Genomic DNA, 15,443 nt, shown 5'->3' with positions numbered 1-15,443 from the left:
GAATCAGTAAAACAATCATTTTAATTCCATTCCCTTGCTGTCTGGAATTTCCTCTTAGCAACAAAAATCGAGAGAACATTGTCTGAAATACCACATTACACAAGCAAAATTAAAGCCTGTCCTTGTGCAAAACTGCACAAGTGGCTCCCAACCAGCCACAGGGGTGCGCTGTCATACATAATGTACTGTATTTGGTTTGCGATACTTATATTCACCAATGGTTGAGCTATGCAAGCTTCCTTAGCTTCAAAAGAATTATCTGCACAGATGCCTTGTAAGATTGGTCTTTTACTGCTACAGTATAACTGTATCTTTGAGTTAAGATAGAGAATATGAGATTTCTCAGAACAGAGAGCCAGACTGAAAAGCAATCCTTCAGCAAGGAAATAGGAGTCATCATAGATCACAAGCTGAACATGAGTCAATGACATCAGAATGCCAACACCATACTGAGACATAAACATAACTCCGACCTCTGAGACATGCAAAATAATCCTTCACTCTATTTAGGGCAGTTAAGCTCTTAGCTGAAGTACTATACATCTAGTTTTGGATGTTGCACTTCAAGAAAAAATGTGGACCAGCTTGAGGGAATCCACATGGGACCAGTGAGGGTGATCAGAGATCTGGAGAAAAAGAGAAGAAAAAGAAATTAAAGAATGCAGACCATTTAACCTATGGAGGAAAAGACTGATGGAAGATGGATATCAGTCTTAAATATTTAAAGGGCTCTGTAAAAAGGAAATGAATATATTCTCCACACCTATAGTGAGCTGAATAAAAAGTAAAAAATGCAAACCACAGTAAGGGAGATTCTGGCTGGTTGTTCAGAAATCTTTCCAGGAAGAACAGTGAACAATTGAAACACTCTGCCTTAGGAGATTCCATCACCAAAGGAATTAGGTGTCTGCAGTACCAAAGGTCTTTAGGAACAGGTTAGACAAGCGTCTGTCAGAAATCCCAGAGGAATAGCTGATCCTGCCTCCGAGGAACGCAGGAGATGACCACTCAGAGTCCTTTCCAGTCTTGTGATTCTACAAGTCAAGTGCCAGTATTTTGAATTCCCTATTTCTGATGTAAAGTTACTGAACTCTGACTGTCCATTTGAGTTTCTTGGTGGTACCTTCTTTCTGTGTTTTCTGTGGCTCTGATTCTCATCTACAACTGAAAAACAAGCCCGTATTGGGAGGCACTTGATACTTTTAAGGATTAATTTTTACATATTCAGGCAGATCTCATGAGTCAAATGGTCTCTGAAAGGTTAGAGCAATAGGACGTGAAAGGTGACTAATGTTCTTCTCTGGATTTTTTACTGTCTTGATTCTACCCTTTTAAATCGCATCTTTTTTAAGGTACAATTTGTCTGTCTATCTGCTATATTCTCGAGCACACTGATGACACTAGACAAGTTTAACTCATAACAAGAAAATTACATGAGGACCTCCAGTTGTCAGGGAAACAATTAAAATTAATTCCAGATGTTGTCAATGGTCAGGTTCAAATGTCCATAACACCAAATAAAATACACTCTTTTTAGTCCTGCTGAGAGGTGTTTGTTCATCTTCCTTTATAGCTGAATTAACTCTAAAGCAAAACATTTTAAATTCTTTTTATTCCCAGTCAAAAAAAATATGTCAAACATCTTAACATTAAAAAAAAAAAATATTTCATCAATATGTATTCATTATAGGACATATAATTTCCTGTGAACTAGATTTTATACAGATTTTAGTTTTATGTTTAAGGTTCTTTTTTACTAGATTGGTAGAAGTGGTTAAGAATATTTATGATTATATCTTGAAAGCTAGGACTGCAATGCATTTTAATTTAAAATACTTTTTTTTTTTTCTTAGAAATGGAGTCAATGGAACATAAAAATGTTCAGTTAAATGCACTCCAGCTGGAGAAGAACGAATTAAAGCAGTATTTATTTACCCTCCAAAGCGAACTCAAAGGTGTGCCTGATAATCACTTGTTATGATGATTATTTGTGGCTTGGCAAATGCTTCTGAAAAATGTTTTCTGACAAGTTATTTTTCTCAAGAAAAAGAAGCAATGGAAAGATGACTTTAATATATTTTTATATATTGTTATAGACATGGTTATAACAAATGTCATGGATTTCAATACGCATTATTTTAAATGTTAGTGATACTGAGGTCTACAGATGTGCTGAATCATAACCTGTAACTGAGAAGTGAATTTTTACTTTTGCTGGTAAGACATATACTTAAATGGAGAATTTAGTGTTTCAAAGTGAACTTAAAATCAATATAAATATTGTTTAAAACTCATTAACCTATAAATAAAGAATGTAATTAAAATTTAAATGTTTAACAAGCAACATGGCTTGGACTGATAAAGACAGATTTGGTCTAGGTGCTAAACCTCTGACTAGTAAATTCAACTGTCATCTCTTAACTGATATTTATGTGTTAGTATATGAAAGTCTGTGCATTAAAAAAAAAAAATAAAGAAGTCTACACGATAAAGCTTTGTTGAATATGCAGGAAACCACATAAAAGAAACATCTAAATAGATATAGAGGGAATCAAGAAAGATTCTGTGTCAAAGGTGATCACAGGCAATAGGGATGATTTTGAAATTTGGATAAAAATGTCATCTAGAAGTGGTTTAGTAACTTTTTTACAGATGTTTAATTAACATGTCACAGTAAGAAAGCTAAGAAAGACCATAAATATGGTCATAAATTATTTAGGAAAAGGAATAAAATTTTCTAGAAGATTGCAATATGCATACCAATTACAATAACAAAATAATTCATGTCTTTATTTGGATGTCTTTACCCTATGAACAGCTTCACAAAGAGGCATTAGAAAAGATAAATTTAGAAAATGTAGAAAGTCTTTGAATATGGATGATTAATATATATTTATAAGGTAATTGTTATTTTCTGTTTAGACCTTGAGAAAGTAATCAGGGAAGCTGAAAGAATGACAAAGGATTTAGAAGCAGAAAAAGTCCAAGTCACTGAAAAACCTCAGAATGATCCTGAATGTTTAAGGTAAGAATCTCATTGCAATGGGGTGGATTTGCCACAGGAACCTCCTTGTGGCAGGTGGCCTTGTACTGAAACTACTAAACATAGATTTGTTTCCTCTGCGACCCTTCCCATCAGTTCTAGTTTGCCTTCTAATTAAGCTAGTTTACAATAAAATTTTGAAGATTTAACCAAGACAGAAGACCTTGCAAATATTGTTTCCTAGGAACTAAGTGCTAACCACTCATTTCTTGCCATTTTGCTCATCTGACGTATATGTTTTCACTATACAGCAAATAATGTAATGTTTTCAACAAAATAACTTCCCACGCAGAAAGCCCCATATCACCAAATTAACCATCTTTCTCCTATTTTATCGCGACCCAGATGAAAGTGCCTGTGGATATTTAAAAATATTTAAAAGAAAACACAAAGGAAATTCTCCTAGGAAAGCTGGCCCAAACTATTCTCTAACAAAGGTCATTAGAGAAAACACATAATGTTTTCTTTTCTGTACATTTATTTCTCAGGTTTTGACTAAAATAAGTATAGTTTATTTTTTTTCTGAAAGCTTTCAATAGAAAAATCAAATTTTGCAGAGAACCCTGAGCATTTTTCTGAGAGACGATTTGGTAATGGCCCATTTTTTGCTGAACATCATTTTTTGAAAGAAAATTATATATCAGCCCTATTACTAACTCTCTACAACTTCTTACATGGTGTTGAGACATGGCCAAAATTCCTTCAACACAAACATTAGTTAGCTCACAACTCTGCATACAGCAGCAATAATTTTGTATTCAACATATACATAGAAGGCACAGTGTAAATAACAATAACATCAGCAATTCTGTAAGACAGCATGCTATAATTCAGTCTTTTACATTATTCATTCCATCGTGATATATTGGGTTTTGTGATACCTGAGGTTGTCAGCTACCTTCTAAATAACATACTGCCCTTGGAGTAGTTTACTGCCATGGTGCTGCTTAATATTTAAATTGGTGTAATTAGTTTTCTATAACAGGTTTCCTGTTATAGAAGTAGCAAACATTATATTACTTTAAATGTCCAGCTCTGCCCCTGATTGCTATGAGATCCTAGGCAAATCATTTGAATCCATGTATATCTGTCTTTCTATGTAGTTAAATTAACTTACAGTTTTGTGGAACAATACTTTGGTTTTATCCAGGGGAAAACACAACAGTGGATAAAATATATTAAATTCCACTAACTACAAAACCATTTACCACCAAAGCAAGAAGAACTAAGAGATTTTTCAATTTCATAAAATGCATCATTTTGTGGCCAATATAAGCTTAGAGAAAATGGCCTCAAGTTATGCTAGGGAAGGTTCAGATTGGATATTAGGAAAAATTTCCTCATGGAAAGGGTTATGAAGCCCTGGAACAGGCTGCCCAGGGCAGCGGTGGAGCCACCATCCCTAGAGGGGTTTAAAAGACGTATAGATGATAGAATCATAGAATGTCCTGAGTTGGAAGGGACCCACAAGCATCATCAAGTCCAACTCCTGTCCCTGCACATGACAACCCCAGAGTTCACACCATGTGTCTGAGGGCATTGTCCAGTCTCTTCTCGGACGCTGTCAGGTTTGGGGCCGTGACACCTCCCTGGGGACCCTGTTCCAGTGCTCCAGCACCCTCTGGGTGAAGAACTTTTTCCTCATGTCTAACCTAAACCTCCCCTGGCACATCTTCCTGCCATTCCCTTGGGTTCTGTCATTGGTCACTAAAGAGAAGAGTTCAGCACCTGCCCGTCCTCCCCTTGTGAGGAAGCTGTAGACCATGATGAGGTCTCCTATTCTCCAGGCTGAACAAACCAAGTGAAAAGATGAGGCTCTTAGGGACATGTTTTAGTGCTAGAGTTAGGTTATGGTTGGACTTGATGGTCCACAAAGATGATTAAAGGAGTGGAGCATCTCCCTTATGAGGAAAGGCTGAGGGAGCTGGGTCTCTTTATCTTGGAGAAGAGGAGACTGAGGGGGTGACCTCATTAATGTTTATAAATATGTAAAAGGTAAGTGTCACAAAGCTGGAGCCAGGCTCTTCTCAGTGACAACCAATGGTAGGACAAGGGGCAATGTGTACAAACTGGAACATAGGAGGTTCCACTTTAATATGATAAGAAACTTCATCACAGTGAAGGTGACGGAACACTGGAACAGGCTGCCCAGGCAGGTTGTGGAGTCTCCTACTCTGGAGACATTCAAAACCCGCCTGGACACCTTCCTGTGTAACCTCATCTTGGTGTGTTCCTGCTCCGGTGGTGGGATTGGACTGGATGAGCTTTCGAGGTCCCTTCCAATCCCTGACATTCTGTGATTCTGTCATCTTAAGGGTCTCTTCCAACCAAATCGATTCTATGATTTGATAATTGCATGTACTGCAAAATGTAAAGTGCTCCTACAGCTGACGTTACCATCACAAAAAGCAACTTCTCCTTGACGTGTAATAATATGTTGAAGACATTTTCTTCACATTGAAATATTTTTAATTTCAGATACTGGACAAAATCTAGGACAGATTTTCCTAGATCATACTTCTATCTTGAACTTGCTTTTGATCTCATGTAGGCTCAGAAAAGCTCAATGCTTTATAGAGAGAGATAGCCCTGAACAAATTATCTTGGATGCCAGAAGCAATGTAGCTGTGTTACTGCACTTCCATGTCAGCACTAATAGATTCTGCTTTTCAGTAGACCCACGCAGGCAATCCTCATTTGTCTATTTCTGCATGTCATAGCACTGTGGTGTTTAGAATTATCCCAAACCTTATCAGACTCACATAACTCTATCAATTTATTTATTTTTTTTTTAACAAAACCTACTCATCACTTTTTGATTTGGACTACTGAATTAAGAGAATCAAAGGGAATTTAAAGTGTTATGTGCTATAAATAGTGCAGGTATCCTCTGGCGGAACCCGATCACTCTCCAGTCCCTACAAAGAAGTTATCAAGAAGATGGAGTAAGGATCTGCACAACTCTGCACAGTGGGAGAAGAAAAGGCAAAAAGCAGAAGAGATAAGAGGGATTTAGAATTAATCTAAGGAAGCACTTTTTTGTCATGAGGATAGTATAGCAAAGGAAAAGGTTGCCCAGAGGGGTTGCATCGTTTTAATCCTTGAAGGTTTTCAGACTTGACTGGATAAAGTCCTGAGTAATCTACTCTGACCTTGTAGCTGACCCTGCTTTGAGAAGGACGTTGGGCTAGGTGACCTCCTGACATCTCTTCCAGTCTGAAGTATCCAATGAACCAATTATCACTGTGGATTGCACAAGGGGGAGAAAACAGCCCATAGATCAATACATATGAACTGGCTTGTGCCTACACTGCTCAGAGGCAGCATTATTTGCAACAAACATCATCTCCGCACTTCCTAGCATTTGGTGAGATCATGTCTACTCTAGTCCCTTTGTAGTGTCTTTGCCACATTAAGATATAATGTCATGTCTATACACATACTTTCCATTCAAAATGCATTAAATCCTTCAAAGAGTTACACCCAGCGCCACAGAGTGATGGCTCAAAATGACAACAGCTGCCCCATGTGTCGCAGCCCCTATGAGGTGCCACAGGAGCGTTTGAGGGACCACAGCTGCCACAGCAGAGCACAATAGTCTCTCTGGAGCAGATCTTGAGCAAACTATCCTGGCCACTCCTATGGGTGCCTTCTGAAGGAATCTGACAGTAAAGAATCATTCAGTGTCAGTGAGAAAAACTGGGCACTTGGGGTGAACCAGGAAGCCCTCCTGACAGTCTAGATATGCCTTTGGCACTTGCAAAGGACCTTTTGCAGCCAAAGTACCAATTAATGCGATCTTACATACACTAGTGTATCTCTTAATAGCTTTGGTCTTGCTAAAATCAATGTGATTGAACACACTGTGTTTGAGAAACACCCCTTTTTACCTAGCAAGATAAGCTTTTTTCCCCCATACAGAATGTATTGCAAGCAAATAATTTTACTTTATACTTAAAATAATATTTAGTATGTATAAAGATAATAATATTTTGACACAAGTAATGTGGATCAAAAATACATATTTTTCCTAGGAAATAAGCACAAAATATGATTCTTTTTCTTACAGAGCAGGAAATCACACCACTCTTTACACAGTAAAAATACTGATTTTTTAATGCTTCCTTAGAACAAATGTGAGAAACAGTCAGCATCAATAACCTGACATATGTAGCTCCCAGATCACCCTGTAAGTCTGTTATTGTATCACATACCTAGTCCCAGCTTAAAAATCAATATCAAAAGTAGCTGGTAAGGCAAGAATCTTCATTAAAATTAAGTATATATCTTAAAGTAAATTGCATTTCAGCTGAAGAGTGTAGCCAGCTAATTCAAATTACAGCAATTCATCTTTGATCTGAGAGAAATGCCCTATACTATGTCTGCAGTTTCATACAATTACTCCCAAATCCATCAAAGAATTACATAAGGTCATGAGAAGCACACACCTGTAATTCCAACAGCTGTCGGTGCTGCTGTTATAGGCTTGTAGTAGCACATATCAGATACAGGAAAAAGCTAACCAAAATTTGAATGTTAAGCACAGATACAGTTGTGGATATGACAGTGTACCCTCTTCTTAGAAGCAGACACCCTGGAAATTGTGTTTCATTATACAGGTGCATAATTCAGAGAAATATTAAGAAAAGAGGGCTTTTTTTTCAGAAAAGAGCTACAATTAAAATCAAAAGCTTCATTTTAATCATCTGCTCTGCCAAAGCCAACCCCAAACACTAAACAGCAGGAAAGAGTTTTGGCATCAGCTCTCTTGAGTCACATTTCCCTGGCAAGTAGCATCACTTCAATGGAACAATACAGGACTCCAGCAGAGACTAACAGATACCAGCGAATTCCTAGCTATGTCATTTCACTATTATATTCATTCTAATTACTTACTATATTAATTATCTTCTTTCACAGTTTAATTTGAAATTTATGTGTTGCCTTATGTAAAGCAACCTAGAAGTAATTTTAATTACAGTTTATTTAGACTAAGAACAGTCAGTTTCTACCTAAAATTGGTATTTTTCACACTAAAGATAGTCTAAAGATAAATTGTATCTTTGAAACCTGAATTTATGTTCTGCTTCAGAAAAGCAGTACCAAAAGGGAAATGCATGAAGTCAGCTTACTTTGTAAATAATTCAAGGCTTTATATACTTGCCTAATTCCTAAAAATATAGTGTTGTTTCTTATACTTCAAAATACAGAAAAATAAACTTCATCACCAAAATTAGGAAGGAAAAAATGATACAGGAAATATGTTCATTAGAGCTGAACAAATGTTTCATGCTAACAGCAGACTGCCTAAGGCTGTGCATGGCTCTGGTGGCTTAAAAACTACTTGCAATTTAATTTTATGTTAAATTTTATAATCAAGAAATATCAATCTCTGGAGTAATATATGGGGTTTAAAATGAGTTTTTTAATGACAATCTCCTCATCGATTTTTTAAGATTTGCTTTTTAATAGTCGTGTAGTGGTAGTAGTTTTTAATAGTAGTTTTATGTTAAAATAGGTTTCCATTGTAAATTGCAGTATGGATTTACAAAAAAAATAGATCAAATCTGACTAATGATATCTTCCTTTGATAAGACAGCCCATTGGTTAGACAAAGAAAATGCAAATGCCATCCATCTAGACATTACTAAAGTATTTCATGTTATCCCACATGGGAAACTACTAGTTAACCTGGGGAAGACATATTAAAATTAACTAAGGAAATTGCTAATAGCAACAATACTGATAGGTCTGAAAAAAAGGAAACTCTGGGGCTGGAAAAAGTAACTACACTTGCAGCTGGTCTTGCTTAATGACTCAAAAAATTACTCTGAAATAGTGGTTTAAGATAATAGTGTAAAACAATTGAAAAACTCTAGACCTTGTAAGCCGGATTCACTGAAAAAGAGGATTAATATAATTATATACAGGTTATGTACTTGTACACAACTGGGGACTTCAATAATAGGTATCTGGAAGCAGAGAAGAGAGGCCTGAGCATGCCACCTTATCAAAAGACAACTATAAACATCAAAAGTAAATATAGCTGTGGAAAAAAGCAAGAGGTATTTCCAACAAAAACCAGAAGGGTGTAAGAATACTCCGAACAAATCCCTCACCTACTTTTCAAGAAGGATGCATTCAGCATGGAAGATGACCGGAGAATGGAGAGCCCTCAATGCAGATGGAAACAAGGACATTTTAAAATCCTTTCTAGCTCTGAGAAAATTATATAGTTCACATGAAGCAAAGCAGTAGAGACCAGAGATACTAATTTTGGCAATATAGTAGACTTATTAATAAATCTAGATTGAGATCTAATTTTGCCTGTACAACAGAAAAATCAATATATTTGAAAAAGAAGGATCATTGACCCATATTTATTGCATATTTATTTTCCCTGACTTTCAATAGGAATCTTATTGACCCCTAAAAACAATTTGATGTCTCTGATGCTTCTGAATTTTTTCCTATGTAACTTGTACTTACAGTTCCCACGCAAAACAGTCCAGTTAACTTTGTTTATCTATCTGCACAAACGCAAATCGCACTCTAAATGTGCAATTTAATTCAGTGTGCCTTAACCTTTCCATGCTTATTCAACCATAATAATATGTTACTTAAAACTTCTTGTAATGTTTTATGTGTTTGGGGAATAGAAATTAAACAAACAAACCAAACACCAAACAATAACACAAAAACCATGACCTAGAACTACTTTTATAAACAGTTGCCTGAAAAGATCTGCAAAATGCAGGCTTTAATCAAGGATAGCAATGCATTTTGCAATCAGCATTTGATCTGATCCAAAACATTAAAAGCTGAAATTTTCTTATTTTACTTAAGGTATTTCTATTTATTTTAATTTACACTTAATTACCCTTGTTATGTAGCCTAGTACCCTGTTCACTTGCATGTTTCATCTTCTTGCTAGCATTTATTATCACTACTAGATCACTTTCTTAATTTTTATTCTATTTCTGCTCCATGAAGCACAGGCTTTTATAATTTATTTGTTCAGCTCAAGTGCTTGAATTTGTTTTGAGATACTGAACTCCATTTAAGACTCATTTTCTCCCTTTCTCAATCAATTGATAATAATCTGAAATTTATTGACTTCTTCAGCTGTATCAATAGCATTTTCTGTTTAGTAGTGTCAGTAAATTGTAAATAGCCAGCAAAATCTTGCTCTCACTATAGAAACATAGACATTAAATCAGTACTGGTACTGAACTGAGACTGAATGACCTCAATGCATTAGCTCTACTTTGGTGTGAGACAAGAAGCCAAAGTCTTCTATACTTTTCTTCAGACTCAATAAAGTCTTGATAAATGTTTCTCTTGATCTTTGTGATAAAATCCAGGAAAATCAACATACATACCCTCAAGTTTATATGTAACTTCTTACAGAACTTCACTTCATACCATAAATTCTATGCCCTGTATATCAGTGTCAAGCAATTCTGTTTTATAGCATGCTCTAGTGTTTCTCCTCATATTTATGGTTAAAAAAAAATCAAAGAGTGGTCATAAACAAGGCAAACAAGAATGAAAATAGGAAAAAAAATGTTTTGCTTGTCTCAGCAAAACATAACCAAGAGACAGTATGCTCCTTCTGCACCCCCAATAACCGGATAGGGTTAAAACTCTATAGAAGACCACAATATTCACCCTACCTTCTACACAAACTATTTCTTCTTTGAGGCCTCTTTACCTAAAATTATTCTTGGAATGCACATCCTGGCTACTGAACTCTTGATCCAGTAATTTGAATCTGAACATTCAAAGATTTCAGAGAAACCTGTTCGACAATAACATTATTTTCATCATAGCTCAATTCATAATACCAGCATGTATTGATTTCACAATTATTTTTCCTATTTGCCTTCTGCGTATACAGCTGAAAATCAAGAAGAGTGCGTTTCAGCCACAAATGCCAATGATATTTAATAGCTGTGCTCATTTCAAAGCTGCAAAATCAATCATTTTCTGTGATCTCCTCCTCCTTCATCTCTTTGTCACTTGTGCCATTCAAGAGTAATGGAAAATGGACCACTGAGAGCCCAGTCTAAGGCGAGCTAGTATCCAAAAATGCTGATGCTGTGGTCCCACCTACTTGATATAAGGCTCGGGTTTACTGTTGCTATTTATCTTGGATGTTTGTCAAAGGAATAGTCAAACCTCTTTTCACAAACAAGGCATTTCAACTCCAGTTGTTCATTAGAACTTGTTACCTGTAACGCTGTAAACTACCAATAAACTGTTAATCCAGTGCAATGACATTTTTAAAATATACACTTATTGCCATCAAGGAGACCAACATTCTAAAAATAAGACAAAAACAATGGACAAGGAGAGACAAATACTGATGTCATTTTTCAGAATATTTATGAAGAGATCTGCTTTTTATCATAGTCATAAGGAGGGTATAATTGTCAAATTAATCCTTGTTCTGGCAAAAGGTACATCTCTTTCCACTTCCAAAGGTGACAGAAAACTTGTCCTCCATCTAGACAGTACAGTTTAATGAATACTTGGTTTGCACATTCAATCTGATAGTGGAAGGATGAATATGAATATCCTCCTTATCTTAAATGTAAAATGAAAAAGCTAAATCTGCTTACACATTAAACATTTTTTGAATAGTTCCATTGTCTCACATTCCTTCTGGTAAAACTTCATCATTTATTCAGTAACTCAGGCGTCTCCAATGCATTAATTGTGTAGACTATAACCTAACAGACAGACCTTGTTTTGTGAGTATAATATTCCTGGCACATACTGCAATTATCTAGCTTCTAAATAAGAAAGAAGGAAGACCTGAAAGCAGAATCAATTGATTAATGTGAAAATTAAACACCACATCAGAATGAATATCTTTTATCACCACTACCCCATGCTATGTAAGGAGCTGTGCTGTCACCACATTTGAAAGTTTTAGAAAATATTTTAAATAAAATTTTAAAATTCATAGACATTGCCGTTTCAAAGCACATCATCAACAGTATTTAATTCACAATCCCAAGACGCAGATAAGCAACACTTACTGCTTATCTTCTGGTTGTTCTGTCCTTAGTGTACACCTAACACAGACTGGTATCGTCCTTAGCCTGACAACCCGCAAACAGACTGTGCATCAATTTTACAATGTGGAAGACAATGGGAGAGCATTTTCCCTGAGATTAACAGACTGTGTCTTTTCCTGAAGTAAACTGGGCAAAGTAGGACTTTTCTTTATTTTAAACAAACTCGGGTTCTAGTATCATACTAACAAAAGAACACAGGAAGGAAAAAGTGAGGAGGCAAATCAACAAAGTTAAGTTGGTTTAATCAAGATCAAAAGCTGATCTTAGACCCTGAATTGAACTTCTTTCAATTAAAATGGTCTGTAAACTAGCACTGTACTCTGGTACAGTGAATATTTCATTTATTAAAGTGTAGTTCAAAATTTCCTTTTGTTTGAATGCTTGTCTGTACTATGAATGCAGGAGAATTACTTACTCCTTTATAATACAAACACACAGAACTCATACTGTGTCCATATTGATGGTAAGATATTTACATTTTCCACAGGAACAGCAAAATTACCTTAAGGTACAGTCTTATGCTACTATTCTAATGCCACATAGTGACTATGCTATTCCTCTAATATAAAGCTATACCTTTTACTCTTAATAAAGCTATTTGCTTGTGTAGAGAACAAACTCTGTCTGCAGTAGTACAGCTAAAGAGGTGCATTATCTATATAATTGGGTTAAATTATTTATTTCCTCATATAAAAGAAAAAACGGTTGCTATCTGCTCTTTCAACTTCAGAATAAACAGGATCCTGCTGTGATGCATCAGTTTAGCTGTTTAATTAGAAGCAGAATATATCGTTTTTCTCCTTTTTTCCGGTCTATATGTATGTCCCACAATATTCACCTTGTTTGCTGAAACTGAATTAAGAGTAAGCAACCTCAGCTTTCTCATTGTGCTTTTCTTCTGACAGCCATACAAAGACTCAGTATAATCTCATCACCTTGTATTCATTAGACTACTAAAGGTCTGGCAGAGATTTCTCTTGGTCTACCGAGTATTATATTAACGTCAGCTACTACAGTCATTGATGCACAAAGTTTAGTTGTCTACTTTTTGCAGGACCAATGTCTTACATGTTTCCCAAGCACTGATATTTCCCTTGGAAAGTGTTTTTCTACAGAAGGTTTTTTCCCAATTAAACTGCATTTTTTTCTGGTTCTCAAAACTCTGAATTTGTGAGCCTAGTTTGCAGACAGTGTTAGGTAAGTCAAGTCTTCTGCCTCTTTTCATTCTATGAAAACATTTGGAGAGGAGCTGCAGTGTTTCAGGAGCTGTAGCAGTTGAGAATCCTGTTGCTAAGGTTTGTTTTGTTAATTGTTTCTGTACGGCAAAATTTAGCCAAGAGCTGTTTGTAAAAACTGCTTTATGCCTCAAAGAGCCAAAGGAAGTTCTAGCCCTGCAAGCACTGCTGCAGTGAACATCTCCACTCATTTAGGAAGAGCAAACTGCATGCTACAATTTTTTTTGCTGTTCACTTCCCATGGATGCAGAGGTTGCTTCCTCTATGGTCCTGGCTCCATGCTATCTGATTTCCTAACAGATTTTATCATTAAGCTACTAATATTTTACATTAAAAATAATTTTAAATAGTATTTTTACAGAAAATTGCTACTAATTTCATTTGGGCTATGATATAATCTTGAAAGAACTGAGAAAAAGTCGATGCTCTTTTTAATGCAATAATCACTATATTAATAGTAGTCCTTATTGTAGCAAAGTTGGAGAATTCCTGGCTGGGACTATTGGGAAACAGTCGGTGCTGAAGAGTAATGGGAGAAATGGGGAGACAACAACAGCAAAGAAATCTGAAGAGGGGTTCAGAGCAACATTGCACAGGGTCAGGCAGAAGATCCATCTAATCCAACATTCTGTCTGCAGCACCGGCTACAAGCAGATACCGAGGGAGAGTAGTAATAGTAACATATGGCCCTTCCTAAGTATCAATGTTTAAATTCACTTGTTTAATAAGGGAAATGATGACTAATGAGGCCATAAATCTTTCATGGTTTATGAAAACAACATGGTCCAGAAATTTGTCTAACAAAGTACTTAGTCAAGATACACTTTGCAAAAACCCAAAATGTCATTTTCTGAAGTTACTCACGTTGCATTCACAACTACTGGTGCCAAATGAAATCGCACTATATTGTGGGAGAGCAGCAGGGTGAAGTGCCAATTATAATACAAAACCAGCAAACCAAAATGCTGATCGTGCAGATAGATCAGTGAGGGTTTTCTCGCATATGACAAATGGACAATTGGGACCAAAGCTGAATAGTCACCCAAGCACCAATTCTCTAACCCCAAAATTTATTTTGTTTTTCGACACAGGCTTAAGAAAGAATTGGAAAATTGCAAAGATGATGATTGGGAAAGTATCTGTGAGACTCTTCGAACAGAAATTGAAATTCTGCAGATGGTATGCCATTTTAAGGAAGGATTTTAAATGTTTGATAATTTTAGTTTTAAAGGTGTAATTTAAGATGTTCAGCAATGGTTTAGATAAGCAGGTTTTTATACTATACACACAGCCAAATATCTTTGCATTGCAGGTGCACTCCAATTCTTAGTTGGTTTAGTCTATTATTTCCAAATATCCAGGAATATAATTTCTTACAGAAAAGGGAAGCACAGAAAATAATTTAAAGATACATTTTTAGCACAAGAAAGCCATATTTGGGGGACAAGTACTAATCATTAACTTCTTGAAAGCTGCAAAAGATTACACATCTAGGAGCTAAATTCTTTACAAAAACTTATTAAAATTTGTTTTTTCTCTAAATGTCAGTGCTAACTTCAATTTCTTGATTGCCAGTCTGTGTAACAATATAAAGATAAAAAATATTTTCAAGTCCCATTTTTGCGGAAAATAAAAGGCTTTTTAAGGTTCATTTCAGACCCCCTGATTGAGCTGTGTGAAGGTGCAGCTGTTATTCACATCCATACCAGAATAACAGTCATGGGAAATCTGTATTACTTTCAAGATCAGTTTCAAGTTTCTGTTAAAGGAGTATAAGTGATACAATAAAATTATCTTATATATATATATATATAATATTATATATATATATATATATGTAAAATAATATAACTGTAAAGAACACAGTGAACTCAGATTTCATTTTCTAGAATTAAATTATTTCTCTTTTCCAGAATCTATCACAAAAAAGGTCTTCAAACAAGTGAAGAGTATGTCACTTTTGATATGGAGTATCAGAAGCCAGTCTTTGAGTATATTTAAACCATTTTACTCAGGCTCTATCAGGTTTGCTTCTATTTTTTTTTGTTTGTTTGCTTGTTTGATTAAACCACAGTTTGT

At 35.6% G+C, this 15,443-nt stretch overlaps 1 protein-coding gene across 1 annotated transcript in view; it reads left to right on the top strand.

Annotated features, from left to right (window-relative positions):
- CCDC172 (coiled-coil domain containing 172) overlaps window positions 1-15,443 on the top strand; it is a 20,766-nt gene extending 5,323 nt beyond the window's left edge. Inside the window, exons 5-8 of the mRNA XM_005508167.3 lie at window positions 1,854-1,955; window positions 2,923-3,025; window positions 14,456-14,543; window positions 15,278-15,443. Of these exons, the coding sequence (XP_005508224.2) occupies window positions 1,854-1,955; window positions 2,923-3,025; window positions 14,456-14,543; window positions 15,278-15,310 (326 nt within the window). The 3' untranslated portion in view covers window positions 15,311-15,443. The remainder of the gene's footprint in view (window positions 1-1,853; window positions 1,956-2,922; window positions 3,026-14,455; window positions 14,544-15,277) is intronic.

This window comes from Columba livia, chromosome 6, assembly GCF_036013475.1.
Source record: "Columba livia isolate bColLiv1 breed racing homer chromosome 6, bColLiv1.pat.W.v2, whole genome shotgun sequence".
Lineage (NCBI taxonomy): Eukaryota > Metazoa > Chordata > Aves > Columbiformes > Columbidae > Columba > Columba livia.
The sequence above is the reverse complement of the archived record's forward strand: the minus strand, read 5'-3'. Positions and strand labels throughout refer to the sequence as shown.